The sequence below is a fragment of the Podarcis vaucheri genome (genome assembly GCF_965113315.1).
Source record: "Podarcis vaucheri genome assembly, chromosome: 4".
Classification (NCBI taxonomy): domain Eukaryota; kingdom Metazoa; phylum Chordata; class Lepidosauria; order Squamata; family Lacertidae; genus Podarcis; species Podarcis vaucheri.
Window position 1 is genome coordinate 36153385 of NC_138762.1, and position 23508 is coordinate 36176892.

A 23508-nucleotide genomic window follows, 5' to 3' on the forward strand; every position below is an offset into this window, starting at 1 on the left:
CCCCCACCTTTGAAAGAAAACCAGTTTCCCCATCACTTCAATGGACAATTCCCTTCCTATTCTTTTGGTAGCAAGGACAGATTGTGCCCCCATTGGTTAGAGTGTGGTGCTAATAACGAAAAGGTTGCAGTTTGATCCCTATATGGGGCAGCTGCATATCCCTGCATTGCCGGCAGCTAGACTAGATGATCCTCAGGGTCCCTTCCAACTCTATACTTCTATGATTCTATTTGTAAAGAATTGTCTCTTTACAATGCTAAATTGGTTTCTATGCAAGCATACATAGGGTGGTAGCCAAGATCCACTAAAATCAATAGGCTTAACCACACCGAAGTCAATGGGTCTACTCAGAGTGTAGCTAATCCTGTCAGATTATGCGAAGAAGTGTCTTAGAAAAGTGGAATTGGTCATAATATCATCAGAGGTGCTTCAGGTTTGTAGTATCTACTTTTATTTTATAACATGATGCTGTGGTTCACCCTGATCTTTGACAGTTCAGCGTGTTTTGTTTTGTGGAATTCAGCCCTCTTGTTGAATTTATACTGTTATATTCCTTTTAGAATATATATATATATATATATATATATATATATATATACACTTGTTTTATAACACTAATGATTTGATCTGTGCCATAGTCAACTAAGTTTTACACAGAGTAGACCCACTTAAATTAATGACTGTGTTATGGCCATAAATTCCAGTAGGTCTACGTAAACTTATTTGAATACCACCCTCTTTTTTAAACTGTATTTTGCATTGTTGCAACGTATTCTGGAACATTATGGTGAAGTGCAAGCAATAAATCTTTTAAATAAATAAGCAAGGACACACATAAAATTATGAATTGAATACATGCTCAGCCTGACAATTTTACTTTCAAGAGCAGAGCACACACAAACACACTCCTGGTTTTCTCTCAGGCTTTCTCCATTTCAGGAACCTAGTTGTTGATCAACTGGGAGTAAGAAACCCTACAAATCACCCAGAGTCCTAGCAGATGTGTCCTCTATACACCCCTACACAAAGGGATATTTTTAATTTTGCATAATTGCATACAGTGACCCCAGCTCAGTGATAGAGCACATGCTTTGGATGCACAAGGTATTAGGTTCAACCACTTACATCTCTAGTTAAAGGAAGCAAATGGGAAATACCTGTTTGCCTATCTCCAGAGGCTTGCAGGTAGCACAGGTGTGGGGAACCTTTGGTCCTCTAGATGTTGCTGAACTACAATTCCCATCAACACTGGCCACTGTCCATGTGTGCTGGGGATGGTGGGAGTTGTGGCTCAGAAGAGACAAAGGTCCCCCATACCCAAGTAGACAATACTGTACTCAACTAGATAAACAAGTAATCTAATCTGGTAAAGGGACGCGGGTGGCGCTGTGGGTTAAACCACAGAGCCTAGGACTTGCCGATCAGAAGGTCAGCAGTTCGAATCCCCGCAATGGGGTGAGCTCCCGTTGCTCAGTCCCTGCTCCTGCCAACCTAGCAGTTCAAAAGCACGTCAAAGTGCAAGTAGATAAATAGGTACCACTCTGGCGGGAAGGTAAACGGCGTTTCCGTGTGCTGCTCTGGTTCACCAGACGCAGCTTAGTCATGCTGGCCACATGACCCGGAAGCTGTACACCGGCTCCCTCGGCCAATAAAGCGAGATGAGCGCCGCAACCGCAGAGTCGACCACGACTGGACCTAATGGTCAGGGATCCCTTTACCCTTTACCTTTAATCTGGTAAAAGGATGTTTCCCATGTTGTGACAGTTACATAATTGAAATACACTTCTGACAAATATTGTATTTTTCAAAAAAAAATCAAATAATTTCTTCATATTTTCATGGTGTCACTCAACTTCTTTTAGAAAGTCAAACTGAGAAAACCATAGGCTTGTGCTATTTTATGCATCTGAATATCAGACTAATATTTTATAATATTTGAATAATTAAAGTATGCATCAGTAAACAACTAAAGGATGAAATCCTAAACTCAGTGTCTAGGGAGTAAATTCCACCAAACTTTGAGCAACTTACTTCTGAGTAAACATGGACAGACTTATACCGCAAAGGACTGAACTTCAAGTAATTCATAAATGAAGGCAGATGTGCTCTGCTACATGGATTAGGGACACAACAAAGTGGTTTTAAAGAGCTATTCATATAGCTTCAGACTCTTTCATTAACATGCAGGGGATTTAATCAGATAATTCCCAATAACCTTTCAATGAGATTTTGTAGTCCTTTTCTTGCAGTCCCTCCCCCCTTCACATATCACAGAACACAGAAGCAAATTAGGTTACATGCCCTTAAATTATAAAACTCTTTCTCTCTTTTCAGCCTCCCTGTATTATCTTTCCCAGTTATTAATCAAATGAATGTCCTATTTAAAAACTTTCAATTTAGTACAGCATACCCAGTGAAGAATCTTAATCAAATTTAAGTGAAAGGGCTGTAAAAGTGGGCTTAAAGGGGAAAATAGTGAGCACACACTCAACACACACCCCAGTTTCTCATCTGGCCTTCCCATCATCACTTGAAGAATTGTTTTCTAGTTACATCATCAGGAAATAAAACACAGAACAAAAAGAAGAAGAACGCTTGGTGTTCATACTTCTCTCAAAGGATTCCAGCTAAGCTTCTCCCCCCCCCCCACTTTTTTTTAAGAGAAGGAGCAGGAGGGAGAAACCTACGATCCAATTCCCCCGAACAGTTGTGTTGTGGAAAACCAAGATGAAAAGATTAAAATGCAACAACCAGTTTATTACTCTGTCATCAGCAGAGAGAAGGAACTGCTCTGAACTTAACTCTCCTGAACATTCATTTTGGCCACAAACTGATTAGACAAACGAAATGTTTCACACAGTCCAAAGTGTTAGCTGGAGCCAGAACACATTAATAAGCTTTGAGCTCTGGCTATCATTGAAATACACTACAGACACAACGAGTCTGCACAACACAGAGTTCCTTATATGGTATTGCCATGACGTAATGCTCCATAGGCTTGGGGCATGCAGAGAGTCTCTCTCTCATTGTTTGGTGTAACTGCTGGAATGCTCACATCCCTGATGCCTAAGAGAATCAAAATCCCAGCACCACGGAGCAATAGCTAACACAGGGACTCTGCAGTTCATTCACTGAAGGTAAGAGGGAAGTTGTGGGATGAAGTTTCTTTTAGCAACCAATAGACATTTTGCTTCAAAGTTAACTTGGTTCACTTTAAGAAATCCACAGCATGCATGATTTAATTTGCATAACAGAGGTTTTTGAAGCATCAGCTACAGCAAACAACTACTAAACTGTTTTTTAATGCTCTCCCTTTTAGCATAGGAGGCTATTTCCAAACCAAAAGATGAGGCTTTAATACTGAGAAAGGGGGAACCTATGAATTACACTCCAATTCCAAGTGTGTGCTGGACAGAGTCATAACTATATTTAAAATTGTGGGAAAGGACCCAGCAACGTTGTAATGTTCTGGATAAAAAGTTTTAGCGATTATTTTTATACATTCAAGTGACACACTAACAGGCATGTGGAAACATGTATATAAAAGAGTTTATTGTACTTTTGAACAATTTTAGAAGATGTACTCAAGGAGATACTGCCTTAGATTTTTTTTTAATGCAACTATTAATGCAAATGCTTCAGTTATATTCAGGAGTTGCTTTTTGTTTGTTTGACTGCATATGTTCAGTTTAAAGAGGAAAGGCAGACTAGTTACCTTTAAGATCCTTTTCATACCTTTGTTTAAAGAAATAGTGCTGCTTAAGAAACGGAAGTTTTTCTTCCCTGAAAAGCACATTTCTGCAAGGTGCTAATTGGTCCAGGTTACCAGGCATTAAGGTCACTCAACTTTTCTCAGTACAGGGCTGAACCCTAACAGAGTGATCTGTACCATGTCACCATTTTTCATATCAGCAATATTTATTCATGGCAAGATTAAACAGTGTAGTCAACTGAATTTAACATGTGAATGCAAATGTGGTTTTTTTGGGGGGGGGGGTTGAAGGTACACATAAACTTGCACTATTCTGTAATGTGTATTCTGTATTCACCAGCTATATCTTTAAAAATTGTATGTTGATTTGCGGAAATTAGAACTTCCTGTGTATTAATTTAAGGCTACTAAAACAATGCCTCTGAAGGACAATTGGAACCATGCAATATTAAGTACTAAATATTATGGAAAGAAACAGCTAGCTTAGCAGTATTTGTTTTTGTTTTTTAAGAGGTGCTTGCAATGTATATAGCATGTGCACATCACCACACGTATAACTTACCTGATGCTTGAGAACTTTGGATTTTGTTTTAAATACTGTACCAATGTAGAAGCAGTAAGCACAATGTGGGGGAAAGCATCTGATTCATAGAAACTTTCCAAATGGCTAACATTCTAAAATCTGCCAAGGTGAACCTTTCACTCACTACTAACTCACCTACATCTGGCAATTTAGCAATGTTTTTAAGGCTTTTAGAACAAAGCTGCTCAATTAAGGAAGAGAAAATCCTAGTTCTTTTGGTACTTTCAGACCGGCTCAACAGCAGCTTGCTGAATTGATTTACAAAGCGAAAGACATCAACTCAAACAAACTTGGTTGTTTTTTTTAAGGGAGCAACTTATATCTAGGAGAGGCTTCTTTCTACTTTTTAGTTGCACCTGCAGAACAACCCCAGGTGTTATAGTTCCCCAAGTCCTTTATGGTTAACTGTTGCTTTATCAAATGCATCTGCCATTTCACTACTTAGTAAACAGAAACATTTCACTTCATTGAGGAGAAGGGCATACCTTGAGCCAAAGGGTGCCAAAAAGTACATTACAAGGAACCACAAGATAAAGTTCAAAAGCTAAATCAGTTATCTGAAAATGAACAAGTAACATAAAAGTTTATTTGGTAGTGCTTTTAAGCAGCAATGCAAAGGCTCTTCCAATCAGCTTTTGAAACCACCAGAGGAGGGAAATCATTAATTACTATTTAACATTCATCTTAAAAACACCGACAGAAGAACAAACTGCATCTAAGCTGATGAACTAACTAATCAAAAGCATTTACACTTCTTGTATGGATTAAAATGGATTAAAACTTTATTCAAACATAAATATGGCTCTCATTCACCTGACAGCATAAAAGTTAGTTTTTAAGAATTTCACCCACACTTCTAATTTCAAAACCACTCATCAATATTGCATTATTTTCACCCCCCGTTTTTGTTTTTACATGATCCTTGGTAATCAAACTGTGTAAAGGCATACTAAAGAAACCGGCAAAAACTAAAGCCTGATTGATTCCTGTGGGGAATTTAAGCACATGCTGAACTTCTTTGCAGATAAGACCTTAAACCTTTAACTTTGGTTTATCATGCCCATTCCACCATGTGTGTGGAAACCCAATTACATTTCTAATTGTAAGAAATGCATTGTATCTATTAGGGACATTCTAATATGTCATACTGGCCATCTGAATTTGCTTTGCAAATGCCACTGGATTACTGATGATTGATGGGAGTCATGTTTATAGATTCAACAGTATGTTTATGGAACAAAGGGAAACTCTGAGGGCCTTGAATAGTAATGGTGTTGATTTAGTGACATCACTGTGGACAATGTAACTTGTGGCCCATTACCACACTCCCCGTTCTAATACGGTGGTACCTCTGGTTACAAACTTAATTCGTTCCGGATGTCCATTCTTAACATGAAACTGTTCTTAAGCTGAGGTACTACTTTAGCTAATGGGGCCTCCTGCTGCCACCGCGCCACCAGTGCACGATTTCTGTTCTCATCCTGAGGTAAAGTTCTTAACTACTTCTGGGTTAGTGGAGTCTGAAACCCGAAGTGTTTGTAACTCGAGCTACCACTGTATACTGTTCCAAATACCCTAAATTCCATATAGACTTATTAACAGCACTATAACATTAACTGGTTTCATCCTCAAAAGATATTTTTCTCAGAACATGCAATTTTCAAAATTAGTTAATATTAAACAATTAAAGTGTTCTGTGGTGACTGAACAGCCTCTTATGCAGATGCAATTTTATTAAAGTTGCTACTCCATCAATTGCAGCCATTCTAAGGTGTTTTGCAAGAATCAACATAAAGTATGCCTTCATGTAGTTATTTATTTTTCTTAACAGCCAGTTCTTCACAAGCAGCTATCAGTTTAATGGAATCAGCTGGAATTCTAGTTTTTTAAATGTTAGAGGTTGACATCCTTCAAAAATTAACTGGAATGGCAATTATTTAGCTCCTTTGACTGTTAGAACCTTGAATGGAATGGAAGTGCTTGTACACATAACTTTTCCTTCTGGAAAAAGGTCAAAGGAGGTCACAGCTGATTTTTTGGAATATCAGAATAATAAAGAATAAGTTAAAATGAAGGATCCTTCCAAGTTGAGAAGGTAGCATAAAACCACATGGCTACCCCAAAACGCCACACCACCTTCCTCTGTGCCCTTTTAAAGCAATAAGGGAGAATGTGCCCTCACCCTATCTTTCATGTGTCTGTGCCCATCTCTGCTACCCTAATGCAGGACAGCTAGTGTCTGCAGCAAGGAGCATGCTGTACCCATGAAGGCTCCTCACGTGATTTAGAAACCAGCAGGATCAGGGTTCGTAATTATGCCGGGAGGCTACATTAGAGAAGCCTTCCTGCTGCAGACATTCAGACCTCCAACTCCTAGAGGATGACAGGACTGGTGATGGAGGGGGCGGAGCCAACATGCTTGTTTCCTCCTTCTCCCTCGCATCAATTGTGTGGAGAAATTGACCAGCCACATAGTACCACAGATCACTAAACATCCACTGTCCTGCTCCATGCACAAACCATTCAGCTGAAAGGAGCAGAGGGGGCGGGAAACAGGTTAATGTAACAATAATATTGTGGGTGTAAACAAATTTATTTATATTCTCACATCAGCTCTTAAAATTTCAGGCTTTAATCCTTCTCTAAAAGAGAGCAATCTATCCTAAGTGGTACTGATAAGAAAAAATATATAGAAAAAGGTATATAGTGTATTTACAACACCTCATTTAGCAAACCACATCCATTAATAATGTCAACTGTCACAAAGGAGCTGCCTTACAATGAAAATGGTAAAGATTATGTACTGTTTGGGGTTTTTTTCCCCAAGTGTCTTTTTATCATCTGCTTCCCTTGATGCAGATCGTTCACTCAAAATCCAAAGAAAATGCTATTTACACTTTCTAAGGTTGTCTTTTGTATCCTATGCCATAACTAGGGAACTGCTGTAGTCCTCTCCTTGACGAAATGTCATTTAAAATCTGTTTCGGGACCAATTAATGGTTTTTTGTACACCTATATTCCTTATGGTAATATTGAACAGAATGAAGTCATCAAAATTAGGTTCTTCTTTCCTCAGCAGGATTAAAGGCTTAGTTGAATGACTAATGTAGTACTGACTTCATAAGGGTAATGGCTAGAATGCACAATCATTGCTAACAGAGGCTCTACAGAACCCCATGTGGTAGAACTATTTTGCATTCTTTCATAAAACTTTCTACATGCATTTCTCAGACTGCGACCTGAATATCCACTTTAAAAGGTACTAGAAAAAGCCCTGCTCTTGCGAGAAGCAAAGGATGCTTCATACCAGATGAAAGGGAGATAGCATGGCTGCCACATGTCCCATCACAAATACTATGACATTTGAAGGGGAGTCAAGCATTTGCTTGTGGCATGTTTGCCACTTGTGAGTACAGCGGTACCTCGGGTTACATACGCTTCAGGTTACAGACTCCGCTAACCCAGAAATAGTACCTCAGGTTAAGAACTTTGCTTCAGGATGAGAACAGAAATCGTGCTCCGGCAGTGCGGCAGCAGCAGGAGGCCCCATTAGCTAAAGTGGTGCTTCAGGTTAAGAACAGTTTCAGGTTAAGAACGGATCTCCGGAACGAATTAAGTATTTAACCTGAGGTACCACTGTACTCAGAATCCCATTCCACACTGGTAGCATTTGAATCCAGGAACACTGTAGCTCAGATGAATTATATGTAAGCTTGACCCACAAGATCTCAACCACACAGCAGTGGCAAACCACTTGATTTAAAACCTAACCTAAGCATTTCTTTACACTGCAGTCATGGGGGAACCCATCACCCAATGTTAAATAAAAACACCAAACTCATCCCATCTTTGTATCCTGTCCTCTTCACCATTCTTCACGTCTCCAAATCAATATTTCTTAGCACAGCACAAGTTCAACCATGTGTCAGTTAAAGCATTCCCCTTCCACTCCCATTCCTCAACAGTACTGCTCAGCAATACAAGAGACAACTCCACACTCCCAACTGCATCCAGCCAACAATGAGCTTCTCCTTGTTAAGGAAAAGCAAGTTTAATAACTACTAGAGACTGAAATGTTTCTAAAGTGCTCCAGTCAAACCTAGAAAACTAAGGCACCACAAGCACACATACAAACAGCGCCTAAGAAATTACAATTACTGATTAATAAGCAGCTATTTAAGTAGCAAAACCAAATAAATTAATTGCAATGCTATCATTCTTGACCTCTTCCAGATGTTGAAATATTCTTGCTAGTTATCTAGCTCCAAATATTTTAATTATGCAAGGGGACTGCAACTCTTTCTAATATAAGATTAACCTTGGCCATCTTTTTTCACTGTGATTCCCATGGGTTGTATATGTAGTACTGCATGTTATACTTCAGGCTTACCTAAGAAGATTTTTGAGATTTGTATCAAACTGTCTAGGTATTTAGTGCTACAAGCTTTCTTTCGGTAGGGATTCTGATTGTAAGACTGTCTCGGGTTTTCACATTCAAATTTAAGCTGCATAACTAACTTGTGAGAGGTGTTACAACTCCTGAAGGGAGCTGGGTTCTTGTTAGCATTTCACACAATATTATCAGCATACATCCAGAATCTTTTGCAGCCTGCAGTCTTCTGGGACCTAATGAAATGTCTAGCTTTCACACAGCAGATGCCAAGAATCTGATACAGAAGAACCAACAGTCCATTTCTAGGAATAACCTATCACATTAACACTACCAAGCTTTATTGCACTCAGCAGGGCATGGCGGAGAGATAGACTGTACTCCTTCACAGTCAACAGCAGACAGCATTTCCTCTTCTCACACTGATTTAGCGCATGAACACCTGAAATTAAGTCTGCTGGCAGATGTGCAAGCTGAGGTGCAGAGACAGTACAAACATCTTCCCACAGAAGAAAACACTTGGACTCAGCTTCATGTGTTCTAAATAAGCATGCAACTTGCTTGTGCTTATTCTTTGGGCTCATCTTTAAAAATATGCTACATGTAATATATATATAAAATTACTACACCTTTTTAATGCCCTCCCCATCACACCCTTCACATGTCACCAGCATTCTTCCATACTTTTGTCACAACTTTGGCTCCCCCTTGATGCAGGTTATATTTTACAGATAAGCCCTCTTTCCGCTTGTTTAGAATGGCTGAACCCACTCTAGGGATTATTTACCGAAGCTGCTACGTCAGACCATTCTATTGCCATAATTCAGCCAAGCACTGGAATGCTGCTGCTTTCCTTCAACTTCCTACCAGCCGACAGGAAATTTAGGCACAAATGTGGACCAATCACAACCCAGCTCCCAGGGGGAGGGAAAATTCAGCTGAATGTTAATGTAATAAATAATATGGAACCAGCGCAATAGGAAACGAGAGGAATAGAAAGAAGCAAAGTAAATTAAGAATGGGCAGTGTGCGAATAAGGGAAGTTATAATATAGGAAAGGAAGCAGGGAGCAAGAAAGACATGTTCATGGTTGACGACAGAAAATAAGAGGGGGAATAGCTAAACATGGCATTTCAGAAGGAAAGGTATCATGAGATAGGGCAGAATGGCTGAAGGAGGGAGGAAAGAGGAAGTAGTATTAGTAGAAAAAAATCACAGAGTTGGAATCATAGAGTTGGAAGGAACCCACAAGTGTCCTCTAGCCCAATCCTCTGCATTGCAGGAATCTTTTTGCCCAACGTGGGGCTTGAACTCATGACCCTGAGATGAAGAGTTTTATGCTCTACCAACAGAGCTATCAGGTGGTGGAGGAGCTCCTACTCTCCCAGTGCCAACTCAGTGTCTAGACCTGCATCACATGCCCTTTAGGCTGAGAGCCAAGGTGGTCATACTTGACTTAACTTTTGCATTCAGTCTATAGGGGGAAAAATAGTCTCAGAGTACGCCCAGTTCCTGGAAATGTTCTGGGAAAATGACATTTATGACCAGTCAACAATAAGTTGTTAGTGGCAAAGAGCCATTTCCAAATGCATCCAAAATATTAGATAATTTAAGAAAGATAAAGTATCAGAATGGTTGCGTAATTTTTCTTGAGTTTCCTTAAGATATCAGCAGAAACCAGCAAATTACAGTAATACTTGAAGGAAAGAATGCTGTAATGCACAGAGGAACAGATACTCTTCTCAAAACAATTCTTTGGAACAGCCATAAACTGAGTCATGGTCCAAAGCACACTTCCTGAGAAGCAATGCTCCCTGAAACCAGTGAAGCTCACTTCCAGGTCATGCAAGTGCACTTAGGATCAGGATGCCAGTGCCCATTCCAAAGAACAGGAAACTTGCTAAATCAAGGAACTCAATAGTCATACGTCACACAACTTTTGGATAAGACGTGACTCCGGAGATTTGCAAGTGAAACCAGAGGAGATTAATTAAATACACAAACATGCAAATTTGGAGACAAAGGTAAACATTAACAAAACATTGGTTTTGCCTAACCCCTCCATTTATGTGGCTTGCAACCATACTTAATGCACCCTATAGCCAGAATCCTAGAAACGCTGCTATTACTAGTAACTGCCTTCATGTTTTACAACCAAAATTCAATTGCCTTAAGATTTTGAGCCAAAAGCAAACTAATTGGGCTCCCAATATACTTTAGAAATGCTGTATCTAATACAAAAAGCTGCTGTGCCACTGCCACTGGAAGACAGCATGCTTTTTGTGATAAGGTATACCAGTACTTCTTACTTAACTGTTACCTTATACCTTACAGAGCATGAGCTAGAATTTTCCCTCAGATATAAACTCATGAGAGGACCTTGGGCAATCCACTGTCTCTTAAAGCTTCCCCAATCTGTGCAATGGGGGAATTAAAAATGGCTCATGTGAGACGGCTGTTGTTTTCCGAACACTTAGGGCAAATGGCATATGAATAGCAAGTATCTTTAGATTCTACACTATGCTAACATCAGGGGTGCTAGCAAGGAAGTAGTGAGCTTCCCACTGTCCCAATGTGCTTTAGCAAAAACCAGCTTATGGTGTCTGGAGCAAGACAGTACTTTCTCCTCTTGTGGGAAGACAATATCTTCTCTCCTCTAGCACTTGGGATCCTAGCACTGAAATCCATGTTTTTTTAACCTCTATTATTTTTGAGGCACCATAACTAGCCAACATGAGCTTGGGGTTACCTTAGGGCCCCAAAGAGCCCACAACATTCCTGAGAGCAGCTCTGTTTTCTCCACTCCTTGTTGCTGTTCTTCTGGGGGAGACATAATTCAATGGTACAGCATCTGCCTTGTATGCATAAACTCCCAGGTTCAATCCCCGATGTCTCCAGGTTGGGTTGGGAATGCCTCCTGTCTGAAACCCTGGAGAGCCACTGGTAGCCACGCGCAGGCAAGACTGAGCTAGGTCTCACTCAGAATAAGGCAGCTATTCTTACTGCCAGAACTACAACTTTTGTTTCTGGCAGGAACTCAGCATTGGGGGTGAGCAGGCTTTTGTTCTTCACTAAGAGACCCAGGGGCTTTGGGCACCTAAGACCAGCCCACCAAACTACATAAAAATAAAGAAATGTTTGGTACTTTGGGTCAAGAACAAACATGGGGGGGACGACCCAATACAGTCATTCCATTCATTATATGATTACATTAAAAAGCTCAACTGGCAAGTTTAATCTAGGAACAAGAGAGGAAAGCAAAGTCAGAAGATAAATTAAAATTCAGGGAGTTCTTTCCTCATAGCCCTGTGCTCTGACCACCATCCCACATCTCTAGTGTCTAATCTTTCCATTTCCTCCTGTTAGCCTTGCATCTGCACAACAGTAATTTCCTGGCTGATGTAAAACTCAATGAGTTCCAGTTTCTGCTGCTACAAATGAAATGACTTGCTCCTTTTCTGGCCTAGAATCAATCTAGTCATGAGATAGAAAAGGAAGGCGCTTAACTCTCTCTCTCGCACCACAAATGGAAGAACAAATAAGATGGCATTTCTGCTCAATAATTGAAGCTCCATCATTAAAAATAAACAGTCTCCTTATAAATGCTCACTGCAAGCAAGGGTAAACCAGATCAAGGCCATTTCATTAGGCTGGAGGGTAAGCGGTCAGAAGGCAGACAAATCTAGCCTCGGAATTCAGCCTAGGTATGTACTGAATGAGGCTTAAGGCTAAGGAATGAAAGCAGAAACCTCTATGATTGATGCAACAAAGGCTGGTTGGCAACATGTAGAGCAATCCTATACAGGCTTACTCAGATGCAAATCTTATAGAGTTTAGTAAGATGTACTGAAATGTGCACAAAAATTTCAAGACCTCCAATTATCTTCCACACATTGGCTTTTCTAGTTATTGGAAGCAGTAAAAGGTAAAGGTAAAGGTACCCCTGCCCGTACGGGCCAGTCTTGACAGACTCTGGGGTTGTGCGCCCATCTCACTCAAGAGGCCGGGGGCCAGCGCTGTCCGGAGACACTTCCGGGTCACGTGGCCAGCGTGACATCGCTGCTCTGGAAGCAGCAGTGAGCCTCAAATTCAGGTTGGAAATTTACAGGTAAGGCAAATTTATATCTGTTCACTGAAGGATCTTTGTGGACTAAGTCAGGACTACTGGAGTTTACAGAGAGGCTCTCAATAGCTGCTCTCTCTCGCTCTCTCGCTCTCTCTCTCTCTCACACACACACACGCAAACACTTAAAATGATGAATGGTGGAACAGCCCATAAGTTCCAGGTTCAGCATATGTTAACATTACCATTCAGTTGCAAGTCAAACTTTACATATTGATTCAGAAGTTCCACTGAGTTCAATGCGGCTTCTGCCCAGGTAAGTGGATGGCAGGATTATAATATTAGGCTGCTATCCAAACACCACTGAACTCAGTGGAGTTTCCTTCAAAGTCATTATGCACAGGGATGAACTGTTGAGTTATTTGTGCACCAAAGCAGGTGGTCAAACAAACAAACAAACAAACAAACAAACTGTAAGAGTTGATTTGAAATTAAAAACCTCTTATAGGCTAATTTAGATTTACATCCAGAGTGTGCATGTGGACTTTTGAAAGTTCAAACAAAATCTTAAAGACCGCAGTGTCAATTGAAGAGGTAGTTGTGCTTGTAACCTCAAAATCCACTTGTTGCCCACTTACGGTGCAGAAGATACTAGGTCCTAAGCCTAAGGCAATTGTTGTAGATACTCATAAAACCTAGAAAAGAATAACTGCAGGGGAAGGTCAGATATATGAACTCTAACATATTTTTTCAAGACTAAAATAAAACAATACATTATATTATAAAATATGATGTTGCTACAAGCTGTTCTCATTACCTAAATAAAAAGTGTAATAATAAACCATAATAAGAATAGGAACTTACATAGTTGTAAGAGACTCTAAAAGACAAGCAGTAAAAGAGATGCTTATCTGAATCAGTCTAGCTCATATTCATGTCTATAAAACTTAATTCAAATAACTGCTTTTGCTGGAATTTATTCAATTTTTGAGTTTAAAAAAGAAAGAAATCCAAATGCTTGGCTACATGATACATCTAACTTTCCTTTCATGGTTGCTGCATTCTTACGAAAAAGAACTGAAAGTCAAAGTAAGTTATTTCATCCATTTAAGAAGTTGGTTATTTATTAATAAATCACATTCATTTTTCATGCTTGCACAAATAAATACAGCTTGGGACACAGAACAACATGATAACCCTATATCAAATATCAAGAATGTGCACTATTGTGAAAAATTCCATATTCCAGTCACCCAAACATTTAACTTAAAGTTTTAGAACAGCTTCCCTTTGTTCCTAAGGCGGCTGGAATGTAAATGAAGAAATTAAGACTCTCACGTGACAGTTATATCATGTCATAATATTAATTTCTTTCTTTAAATACATTTCCAGCTACAGTATAAAAGGAAACATGTAGAGAAATAACAACCTTTCATTTCTCTGTAGATTGAGAACTACATTTGTCAACCTTTCCATCTCTTAAGCTTCTTCACTGGAGCAGAGGAGAAGGGGGGGCCAAATAAAGAAATGGTTCATTTTGATATGGCTGCAACTTCAAAATGAACTCAATAAGTGTGCAATTCCAGACAGATTAGATTATTTTAAAAAGTCAATTCCCCATGTCAACTTCCCTTTTGAGCTTTTTGGAAAATTCACAAACTATGGGAACATGAATACATGTGACAATCTCTTTGCCTGTCTCTTCGTTTTATTTCTGCACTTGACGAACTTTGGCTACAACTGTCTAAATCAGGGGGGAGGAACCTCAGGCTCAGAGGCCAAATGTGTCCCTCCAAGTCTCTCTATCCAGCCCTTGGGAACTTCTTCCCTGTCGGCATCCATTCGAGACAATTTGGTCCACAATCCACAGCCATGCCACATTTTACCTTGTCTACCAACAGGAAGCCTATCTGAAGAGCCATTGATAAGACAGGCGTTAAAACCAGAAGATATCCAAATTGCAATAATACTCTCAAGGCCTTGCAAGTCTAAATAAATGCTTTGGCAATAAACTTCACAGGATGGGTACCACAACTAATCCCGTTGTTTCATCTACCCCAGCCAATTCTCAGCTTTGTAACTTGAAGCAAGGGCCCATTCCAGAAGTTGTTAGACTCAACCCAAGTAAGCATGGACAATGGTTAGGGATGAGGGAAGCTGAATTACAACAACATCTGGAGGGCCACGGGTTGCCTACCCCTGACTTAATGGAAATTTCAGTAGGATCCCCTCAAGTAATCTTGAAACAGGGGAGCTCATAGGGAAACAAAGTACAAGTCTTCAGGGACAAGGATAATTCTGACATTTTGAAGTTCTGCAAACATAGTTGTTTTCCAGCTGCTTGGGCCCTCTCACCTTTTTATATTATGCCTTGTTAAATTTGGGATATCATAGATATATATGCAAGTTAAAAGGATAACTCAATTATGACCGGATAAGTCTTTTATGATGGGGAGATTTTATATTATTTGGTTATGTTTAAGTATTATATTTTGGAAGGGAAATACATCCCCCCTCCTTTTTTTAATGCTGGCTCCTGAATAATACTGCATCACCTATGCTTCCACTATAAATTGATTTTACATAAGCTCTCCCCCCCCTTTCAAAAACAGATGTATTTTAAGACACAAAAGGAGCTACTTTTTATTCCCACTAGATCTTTTTAATTCCATCATACTCTTTTTCTTAACTAAATAGGAAAATGTTTCCAACATGCTGAGGATATCCCCTCTTGTTCCCGAATGGATTTTTCTGGAAAAAGAAAGACGACAAAAGCCTTCCAGGAATACTCCCGGTTTTATACCAAATTAAAACCACAGCTGTGTCAAGCTGTTTTTTCAACACAAGCAGGATGTGCTGAGATTTCCACCTCAGTCCTAGAGTAAATTTGCTTGTCCGTGTCACAGTTGCTTCCATGTAACATATATGGAATTTATTTTAGACCCGGATGCTAAGTATTTGCACCAGCAATATGAGCAAGCATATCTGTTTGCAATGAGAGCGTCATGTTGCCGTAGTGTCAGCTATGTAGAGTATGCTTCATAAAGCAACTGAATACTATTATTATAATTGCTACTACTACTGTTACCACTACAATGTGTTACCTGTCCTTTACCCTAAGGTGCCAGGACAGATTAATTAAAATGCAACATTAACATTAAAGCACAATATTATCACACTGTTAAAAGCAGTTTAAAACAAATTGCAGGAATAAGGTGGGTCCTAAGAATATACTTCTCAGGTATCAAAAGCCAGGGTGAACCGGTGCATCTTCAGCATTCACCAAAAGCTGTAGAATGAAGGTGCCAGACACACCTCTGGAGCAACCAGGAGTGCACCCTCTGCCAATCTTAGCACCCTAGAGGGTCGGTAGGGAAGGAGACAATCTTTCAGGTATTTGAGACCTGGGTCATTTAGGACTTTAAACACTAACATGAGACACAACAGCTCTTACAGCATTCTGCACATAGTACTCCATTCAGTATACAGAGCAACAAGAGAGTATGGTAAGGAAACAAACATAATACACCCAGGCCTTTCTCAAATTATCTCAGGCTTCAGATCCTTCTCCGTCTTTCACTGGAGGAGACACTTTCACTGGGAAACACAGCAAACTACTACAGGTGGCCACTCCTCTCATTGTGATTTTGTTGCAAGATTTTGTTGGGCTTCAAATCCCATGAGGCCCAGCCAGCATGACCAATGATTTAGGATGGTGGAGTTGTGGTCCATCATCGTCTGCAGGGACCCATCCTTTCCTTACTAGCCAAGAGGGAACTATGTGGGAAGCATCTGCACTGCCAAATGCTGCAGGGATTTGCTGTGACTACCCAAAGCAAAGCTGCTCTCTTGCAACCTTCTAGATTTCCACGATGAGTAGCAATGCTTAGTCCTCTTCATGGTGGTAAACCTACGCTTGGGTTGCAGTATGACTTCAGACTGCAGGAGAGAGCCTCATATAATACAATGCTCTGGGGCGGGAGGAGTACAGTGGTACCTCTGGGCTATGAACTTAATTCGTTCAGAAGGTCCGTTCTTAACCTGAAACTGTTCTTAACCTGAAGCACCACTTTAGCTAATGGTGCCTCCTGCTGCTGGGGTGCCACCAGAGCATGATTTCTGTTCTCATCCTGAAGCAAAGTTCTTAACCCAAGGTACTATTTCTGCGTTAGCGGAGTCTGTAACCTGAAGCGTCTGTAACCCGAGGTACCACTGTACTACGATAAATTCAAGGGACTTAAACGCAGCAGCTCTCAGCTACTTTGTACAAAGGCAAATACTTTGAGCATATATAACTCAGCATTTTCCTTTTCATCAAAAGAGCGGGAAAACTTATTGTGCATGCACTGGAGAGAAAACTGGAAGTGGAAATCAAAGCTATAACAATTTCTTTTAAAATTCAACCCACCCCTCCCACTGCAATGATAATCAGTATTGTCAGCTCCAACATGCTGGTCATGTCTGGGGTATGTATACCACTCATTCTCTGCAGCACCTCATGCATGCAATTGGGGAGATGCAGAAGGGCTGTCTATTTGCGGAATCCTATTGGATCACATAACTTCCCTGCAAAGTCAGGGGAATAGACTTCAATGCGGCATAAGCACTTGGATCAGAGCATTTACTTCCTGGCACTCTCTCAACAGCTTTGAAAGGTAATACTTCAAAAAGAGCATAAATATACAAGATGGGCACAATTAAGTACGCATAACTTCAGTGCAAGAGCAGTCATACATCATCCATGCAAAATGAACCGTATTGCCTAATCAATGCTAGAACTGTTCAAATCCCACTCTCTAAAAAACAATGATTCTGCAGTCAATTGCAGAGATGTAAAGGAAGATTAGTAGTTAAATACTTTAGCTTATTAAGCTAGTGAGTAATTGTCACATGCCAGACCTATGACTGAATACTGTTATGTCTTTGGGGTTTTGTCAAGCCAATGTTCATTTAAAAAGAAAACTTCCACGACAAAGTAGTATTTCATAAGATGAAAATTCAGTCCAGTGACTAAATCTGAGTATTATCGTAAGCCTAACCACATGGATTCCCAAAAACAGAATGAAAATGATGGTTAGTCTTCTGTTATGATTTGGTATCTATGGCAATAGCTTTCATCAGCTTCATGACAAACATTCAGAGGCAGGAACTAGAGAGGCAATGGTGTTTCATTAAGGAAAATAAAAAGTGATGCTTCTTAGTAAGACATACATATCCTCTCCTGTTCTTGCATTAGATTCAAATTCCTCTCTCTCTAAGGCAGGCATAGGCAAACTCGCCCCTCCAGATGGTTTGGGACTACAAGTCCCATCATCCCTAACTAAGAAGACCAGTGGCCAGGGATGATGGGAGTTGTAGTCCCAAAACATCTGGAAGGGCGAGTTTGCCTATGCCTGTTCTAAGGTAACACTCTCTTTAGTCTCTTTTTTGCAGTGCATTTTTGGCCCCCTTTACTGTTTACAGTAAAGGCTCATTGAAAGCCAATTTCACTATATTATCTTCATGTTGTCTGTTGTATACAAAGCTGGAGTATAAAGAATTCTACTTATGGTGCCCCATAAATATAAATACTATTTATATTGTCAAAGCCATCTGCTTGTACCTCAATACGTTTTATATTTAAATATATGTACATGTGCACACAAACACTCAGCTTTTCAGTTCCAGAAGACCCGCAAGGCAGCACACAAAACATCAATGAAAACAAATAAATAAGAACTAAGAGTCCACAGCAAAATAAACAAAAGCACTGAAGGTTATGCCTTCAACTAAACAATGTCTCTAACTGCAGCCACTGCTGCTTTGTTTACTGAATTCTACATGAAGAGATTGTAGGTTACAACAGTTGTTTAATGAAAAACCCAGCCCCAGGCCATGACAACAGTGACCCCCATGTTACAGAGGAGTGAGTGGATTTTGCAGTGCTGGACATAATTTTTAATTGGAAAATTTCTATGCAAATAGGATGAATTGCATTGGAAAGCCAATGACTCCATTGGTAGAACATGAGACTCTTAATCTCAGGGTTGTGGGTCTAGTAGTTGGACTAGATAAGCCTTGTGGTCCCTTCCAATGCTACAGTTCTATTATTCCGATGTTCTAAAGGGTATCTAATTTAAAATGTTTACTTTACTTGAGTTTAGTAAGCAGAGCTAAGAACTTTGAAACTGCCAAGCTTGCCTAATAATGTATTTTTAATTGGTAACCATTCATTTTCACTAATGAACTTATGAAATGGAATATTCTCCGCAAAAACAGAAAGCACTGAAAAATGTTCTACCCTTCATCAAATTGTCTATTACTAAGCTAATTATAGTTATTACCACCTTAAGGGGCGTTTTATGGATCTGAACATATTGCCTTAGGCAATTAATGGGAGTGGGGGATCAAATTTTTATTTACTGCTACGGAAAAAAAGAAAATCAAGATAAAGCTTCCAACACGAAAATACTAAAGCTCTACAAAAAGTAGAGTTGCGTGCAATTAACATTTGTGTATTTTTAATGTAGCTTTGCATAGCCATAATAGGACTTTTAAAATATGACACAGGCAGGTAACATGCTATTAAAAAGTATATTGGGTCATGAAATGTCTATATACAGGGCAAGATATTGGCCTTTTGCTAACATGAAAAGATGCATGGCAGTGAGTTTTAGATCTAGTGTGCCAGAACCACAAATATGCCCATAAAATGGTAATTACAAGGCAGAAGATAACATGAAATTACAAGGTGCAATCTACCTTCTACCTCCTTCCTAGCCTAGGGCAATATATAGTCCACATTAGCATCCACACCAAAGGAAGAGGAGAAGGAGGTATGGAAGCGGATACCTTTGAACAAGTTAAAATTACAACTGTGGGAAATGTATAATATCTGTTCAAGAAATATTATTTTATCTGTTCAACTGTTTCCTAAAAGAAAGGATTTCATATTTTCTAAAACAGCACTTCATTTCTTAAGTACGTATCGGAAACACTATCACAAAATTAATTTTGATTATTTTTTTGCCTTTCAGATTGAAAAAGCTTATTGACCAAGACGCAGCCTATCAGGCAAAAAAAGAAAAGGAAAACAGCAAGAAAATAAACAAACTGAAGGAGGAACTGACAAAACTCAAAACATTTGCGTTAATGGTCGTGGATGAACAGCAAAAACTCACAGAACAGCTAAGCCAGCAAAGCCAAAAGATCCAAGACTTGACCATCACTGCGGAACAAACTCATGAGAAACTCTCCACTGCAGAAACAAAAGCTCAAGAAGAGGAACAGAAAGCTCTCCGGCTGGAAGCAGAACTTCAGGCGCAGTCCTGTAAGGCCTGCCAAGAACAGGAGGTCGCCATGGCCAAACTAACCAATGAAGAGAGCCAGAACCGCCAGCTTCGCTTAAAATTAACAGCCCTCAGTCGGCAAATTGATGAGCTTGAGGAGACTAATAGGTCATTGCGGAAGGCGGAAGAAGAACTGCAGGACCTGAGAGAGAAAATGAACAGAGGGGAATGTGGAAATTCTACCCTTATGTCTGAAGTGGAAGAACTAAGGAAAAGAGTACTGGAGATGGAAGGGAAGGACGAAGAACTCATAAAAATGGAAGAACAGTGCAGGGAGCTTCACAAGAAGCTAGAAAAAGAAGCATCCCAGAGTAAGAACTTCAAAGCAGAAGTTGATAAACTCAACAAGAGAATAATGGAGCTTGAGAAACTGGAGGATGCTTTCAGCAAGAGCAAGCAGGAATGTTACTCTTTGAAATGCAACCTTGAAAAAGAAAAAATGTTAACAAAGCAGCTGTCGCAGGAACTGGATGGCTTAAAAGCCCGTATAGGAGAGCTTGAAATAATTGAAAGCAAATTGGAAAAAACAGAGCTCACACTTAAGGAAGATTTGACAAAACTGAAATCATTAACGGTCATGCTTGTAGACGAGAGGAAAACAATGAATGAGAAAATAAAACAAACAGAAGAAAAACTACAAACTGCAAATACACAACTTCAGCTGGAACAAAAAAAAGTTATGTCAGTCACCGAAAAACTGATTGAAGAAAGCAAGAAGGCATTAAAATCTAAAACTGATGCAGAGGAAAAAATGTCCCATCTCACAAGAGACAGGGATGAGTTGAAAAACAAACTAAAAGCAGAGGAAGAGAAAGGAAGTGATCTCTCCTCCAAAATGAACCTGCTAAGGAAAAAGCTTCAGTCCTTAGAAGCCATTGAAAAGGAGTTTCTTAAAAATAAACTTAAGGAAACTACCAAGCCTAGCCCATCTTTGCAGCAAGAAAACAACAAGATTAAAGAACTAGCCCAGGAAATTGAGAGGCTCAAGCACAAACTTAAAGAAATGAAAGCCATAGAAGATGATCTCATTAAAACAGAGGACGAATTTGAATCTTTAGAACGTAGATATATCAATGAACAAGACAAAGCCAGATTCCTATCAGAGGAACTTGATGTTGTGAAAAGAGAATTGGCTCGGTATAAGTTAGCAGAGAAGACGGAATGCAACCACGAACAGAGATTATTCAGGAAACTCAAGGAAGAAGCAGCCAAATCAGGACACCTTTCAAGGGAAGTAGATGCACTGAAGGAGAAAATTCATGAGTACATGGCAACAGAAGATTTAATATGTCATCTAAGGGAAGACCATACAATCCTGCAGAAGAAACTCACTCACCAAGAAAACAAAAACAAAGAATTGGGAAGAGAAATGGAAATCCTTACTAAAGAACTAGAGAGGTATCGGCGTTTCAGTAAGAGCCTCAGACCAAGTCTCAATGGAAGGAGAATTTCCGACTTGCAAGTTCTCTCTAAGGAAGTTCAAACAGAACCAGCAGACAATGAACCACCTGATTACAAGAGTCTAGTTCCTTTGGAACGGGCTGTCATAAATGGACATTTATATGAAGAGAGTGACAATGAAGAAGACGACGACAACAATGATGATGAGCAAACAATATCCTTCAAGTACAATGCCGCTGTTGCAAATGCAGTAAACAATAGTAAACTTTGGATACCGTGGATGAAGTCCAAAGAAAGCCACATCCAAAATGGAAAAGTTCTCACCAAGCAGAATGGAAACTGCATTCAGCCTGGAAATTTGGTTCTAAGCCATACACCAGGCCAGCCTCTTCATATAAAAGTTACTCCTGACCATGGACAAAACACAGCTACCCTTGAAATAACAAGCCCTACTACAGAGAGTTCCCACTCTTTTACAAGCACAGCTGTGATACCCAACTGTGGCACACCAAAGCAAAGAATAACCATAATTAAAAATGGGTCTTTGACGCCTATAAAATCTAAAGTAGCTGATGGTTATACAAGTCCAGAGCAAGCCGTGCCACCACTTACTGTGTCTGCCTTTGCTAGATCTCAAACACCTGAATCATGTGGCTCAGTAACTCCTGACAGGACAATGTCCCCTCTGGCTCTTACAAGTTCTTCAAGTTCCCCGGAGCAGGTACTTTCACCAGAGCCTCTGGAAACTGGTGACAAGCATGCTATCTTTAGAGTATCTCCTGAAAGGCAGTCATCCTGGCAGTTTCAAAGATCTAACAGTTCTGGTTCTAGTGTGATAACTACTGAAGATAATAAAATACATATTCACTTAGGAAGCCCTTATGTTCAAGCTATTCCTAATTCAGCAAAAAACATTAGCCCTTGCACCACAGCGCAGGATAGCAGAAGTCCAGCGTTAGCTAATGGAACGCCAACTAAAGCTATCAACAAAATCACCAGCAGCATCACTATTACACCAACAGCCACTCCTCTCTCACGGCAATCACAAATTACAGTAAGTAATGTGTATAACTGACCCTCCCTCGCTGTGTTGACTTACTTACTTACCACCAGTACAAACTTATACTCTACATCCTGGCAAGAAAGATTTGGGACTATTTTAATTAGAACTTTGTGAGAATTCCTTGCATGTGGTCCAACAACAGCATACAGAACTAACATGAAGATCCGTCTCTTTAAACGTATATAAAGTGTGCACTTACTGTATTACCTGTTCATTTAAATAACTTTTTGTAAGACACTTAAGACTTGCACCTGTATAAATGCATCTTTGTGTATTGACGTTTTCAATAACTGACATTATTTCTTGACTGAAACTTTTTGGGTGAAATATTTTAACATTACAAAACAGTAAATAATTGTGTTTTTTAACCACTGCCTGCAGAAATCATTTCGTTTTTGTTCCTCTGTATGTGAATTTTTGCACGTAAAACAGTTTGATTTTAATCTTTAGACAGCGTGTTGATTTTCGTTCACTACCTTACTCATTCCCTGATTTTTCTATTGCTATACGGATCAGTTCTTTCTGATCAAATAGCATACAAAATTGCATGTACTTTAAAATAATGATGCATGAAATTACATGAGACCCCAGAGTAGCATAGTGGTAAAGAGAATGAGTCGAGAGCCAGAAAGTGGCTGAGGTGAGATCTGAGCCAGCAATGAGCTCTCTGGGTAGAATAAGAGAAACCGCTATCACTAATTTTCAGGATTGAAGAGAATATGTGCAAAATACTTTCAGCACTTGGGATAGCACTATATCAATTCAAAGCAAGCAAGTAAAAATATTTCAAAGCATGCAAGGAAAAACATTTGGGGGAAATGTAATCTGGTAGTTCTCCCCCCCCCCCCAATAATGCAAACTGGATCGTGAGAATTATACTCCAACTTCTTTAAGCCAGTTATTTCTCTCCCTTACCCACACACTTTGAATACGGGGAGCTACTTTACAGCAAGTCAAAATATTCATCG

At 39.7% G+C, this 23508-nt stretch overlaps 2 protein-coding genes across 3 annotated transcripts in view; one reads left to right on the forward strand and one right to left on the reverse strand.

Moving 5' to 3' along the window:
- CMSS1 (cms1 ribosomal small subunit homolog) overlaps positions 1-23508 on the reverse strand; it is a 181869-nt gene that overhangs the window by 142958 nt on the left and 15403 nt on the right. The gene's annotated exons all lie outside the window — the stretch shown is intronic.
- FILIP1L (filamin A interacting protein 1 like) overlaps positions 1-23508 on the forward strand; it is a 66741-nt gene that overhangs the window by 32231 nt on the left and 11002 nt on the right. Inside the window, exons 1-2 of one of the 2 annotated variants that reach the window (XM_082220990.1) lie at positions 2989-3137; positions 19765-22531. In XM_082220990.1, coding sequence (XP_082077116.1) covers positions 19880-22531 — 2652 coding nt within the window. In that variant the 5' untranslated portion in view covers positions 2989-3137; positions 19765-19879. Of the gene's footprint in view, positions 1-2988; positions 3138-19764; positions 22532-23508 lie in introns of those variants that run through there. The other variant, XM_082220989.1, reaches the window with a different exon arrangement.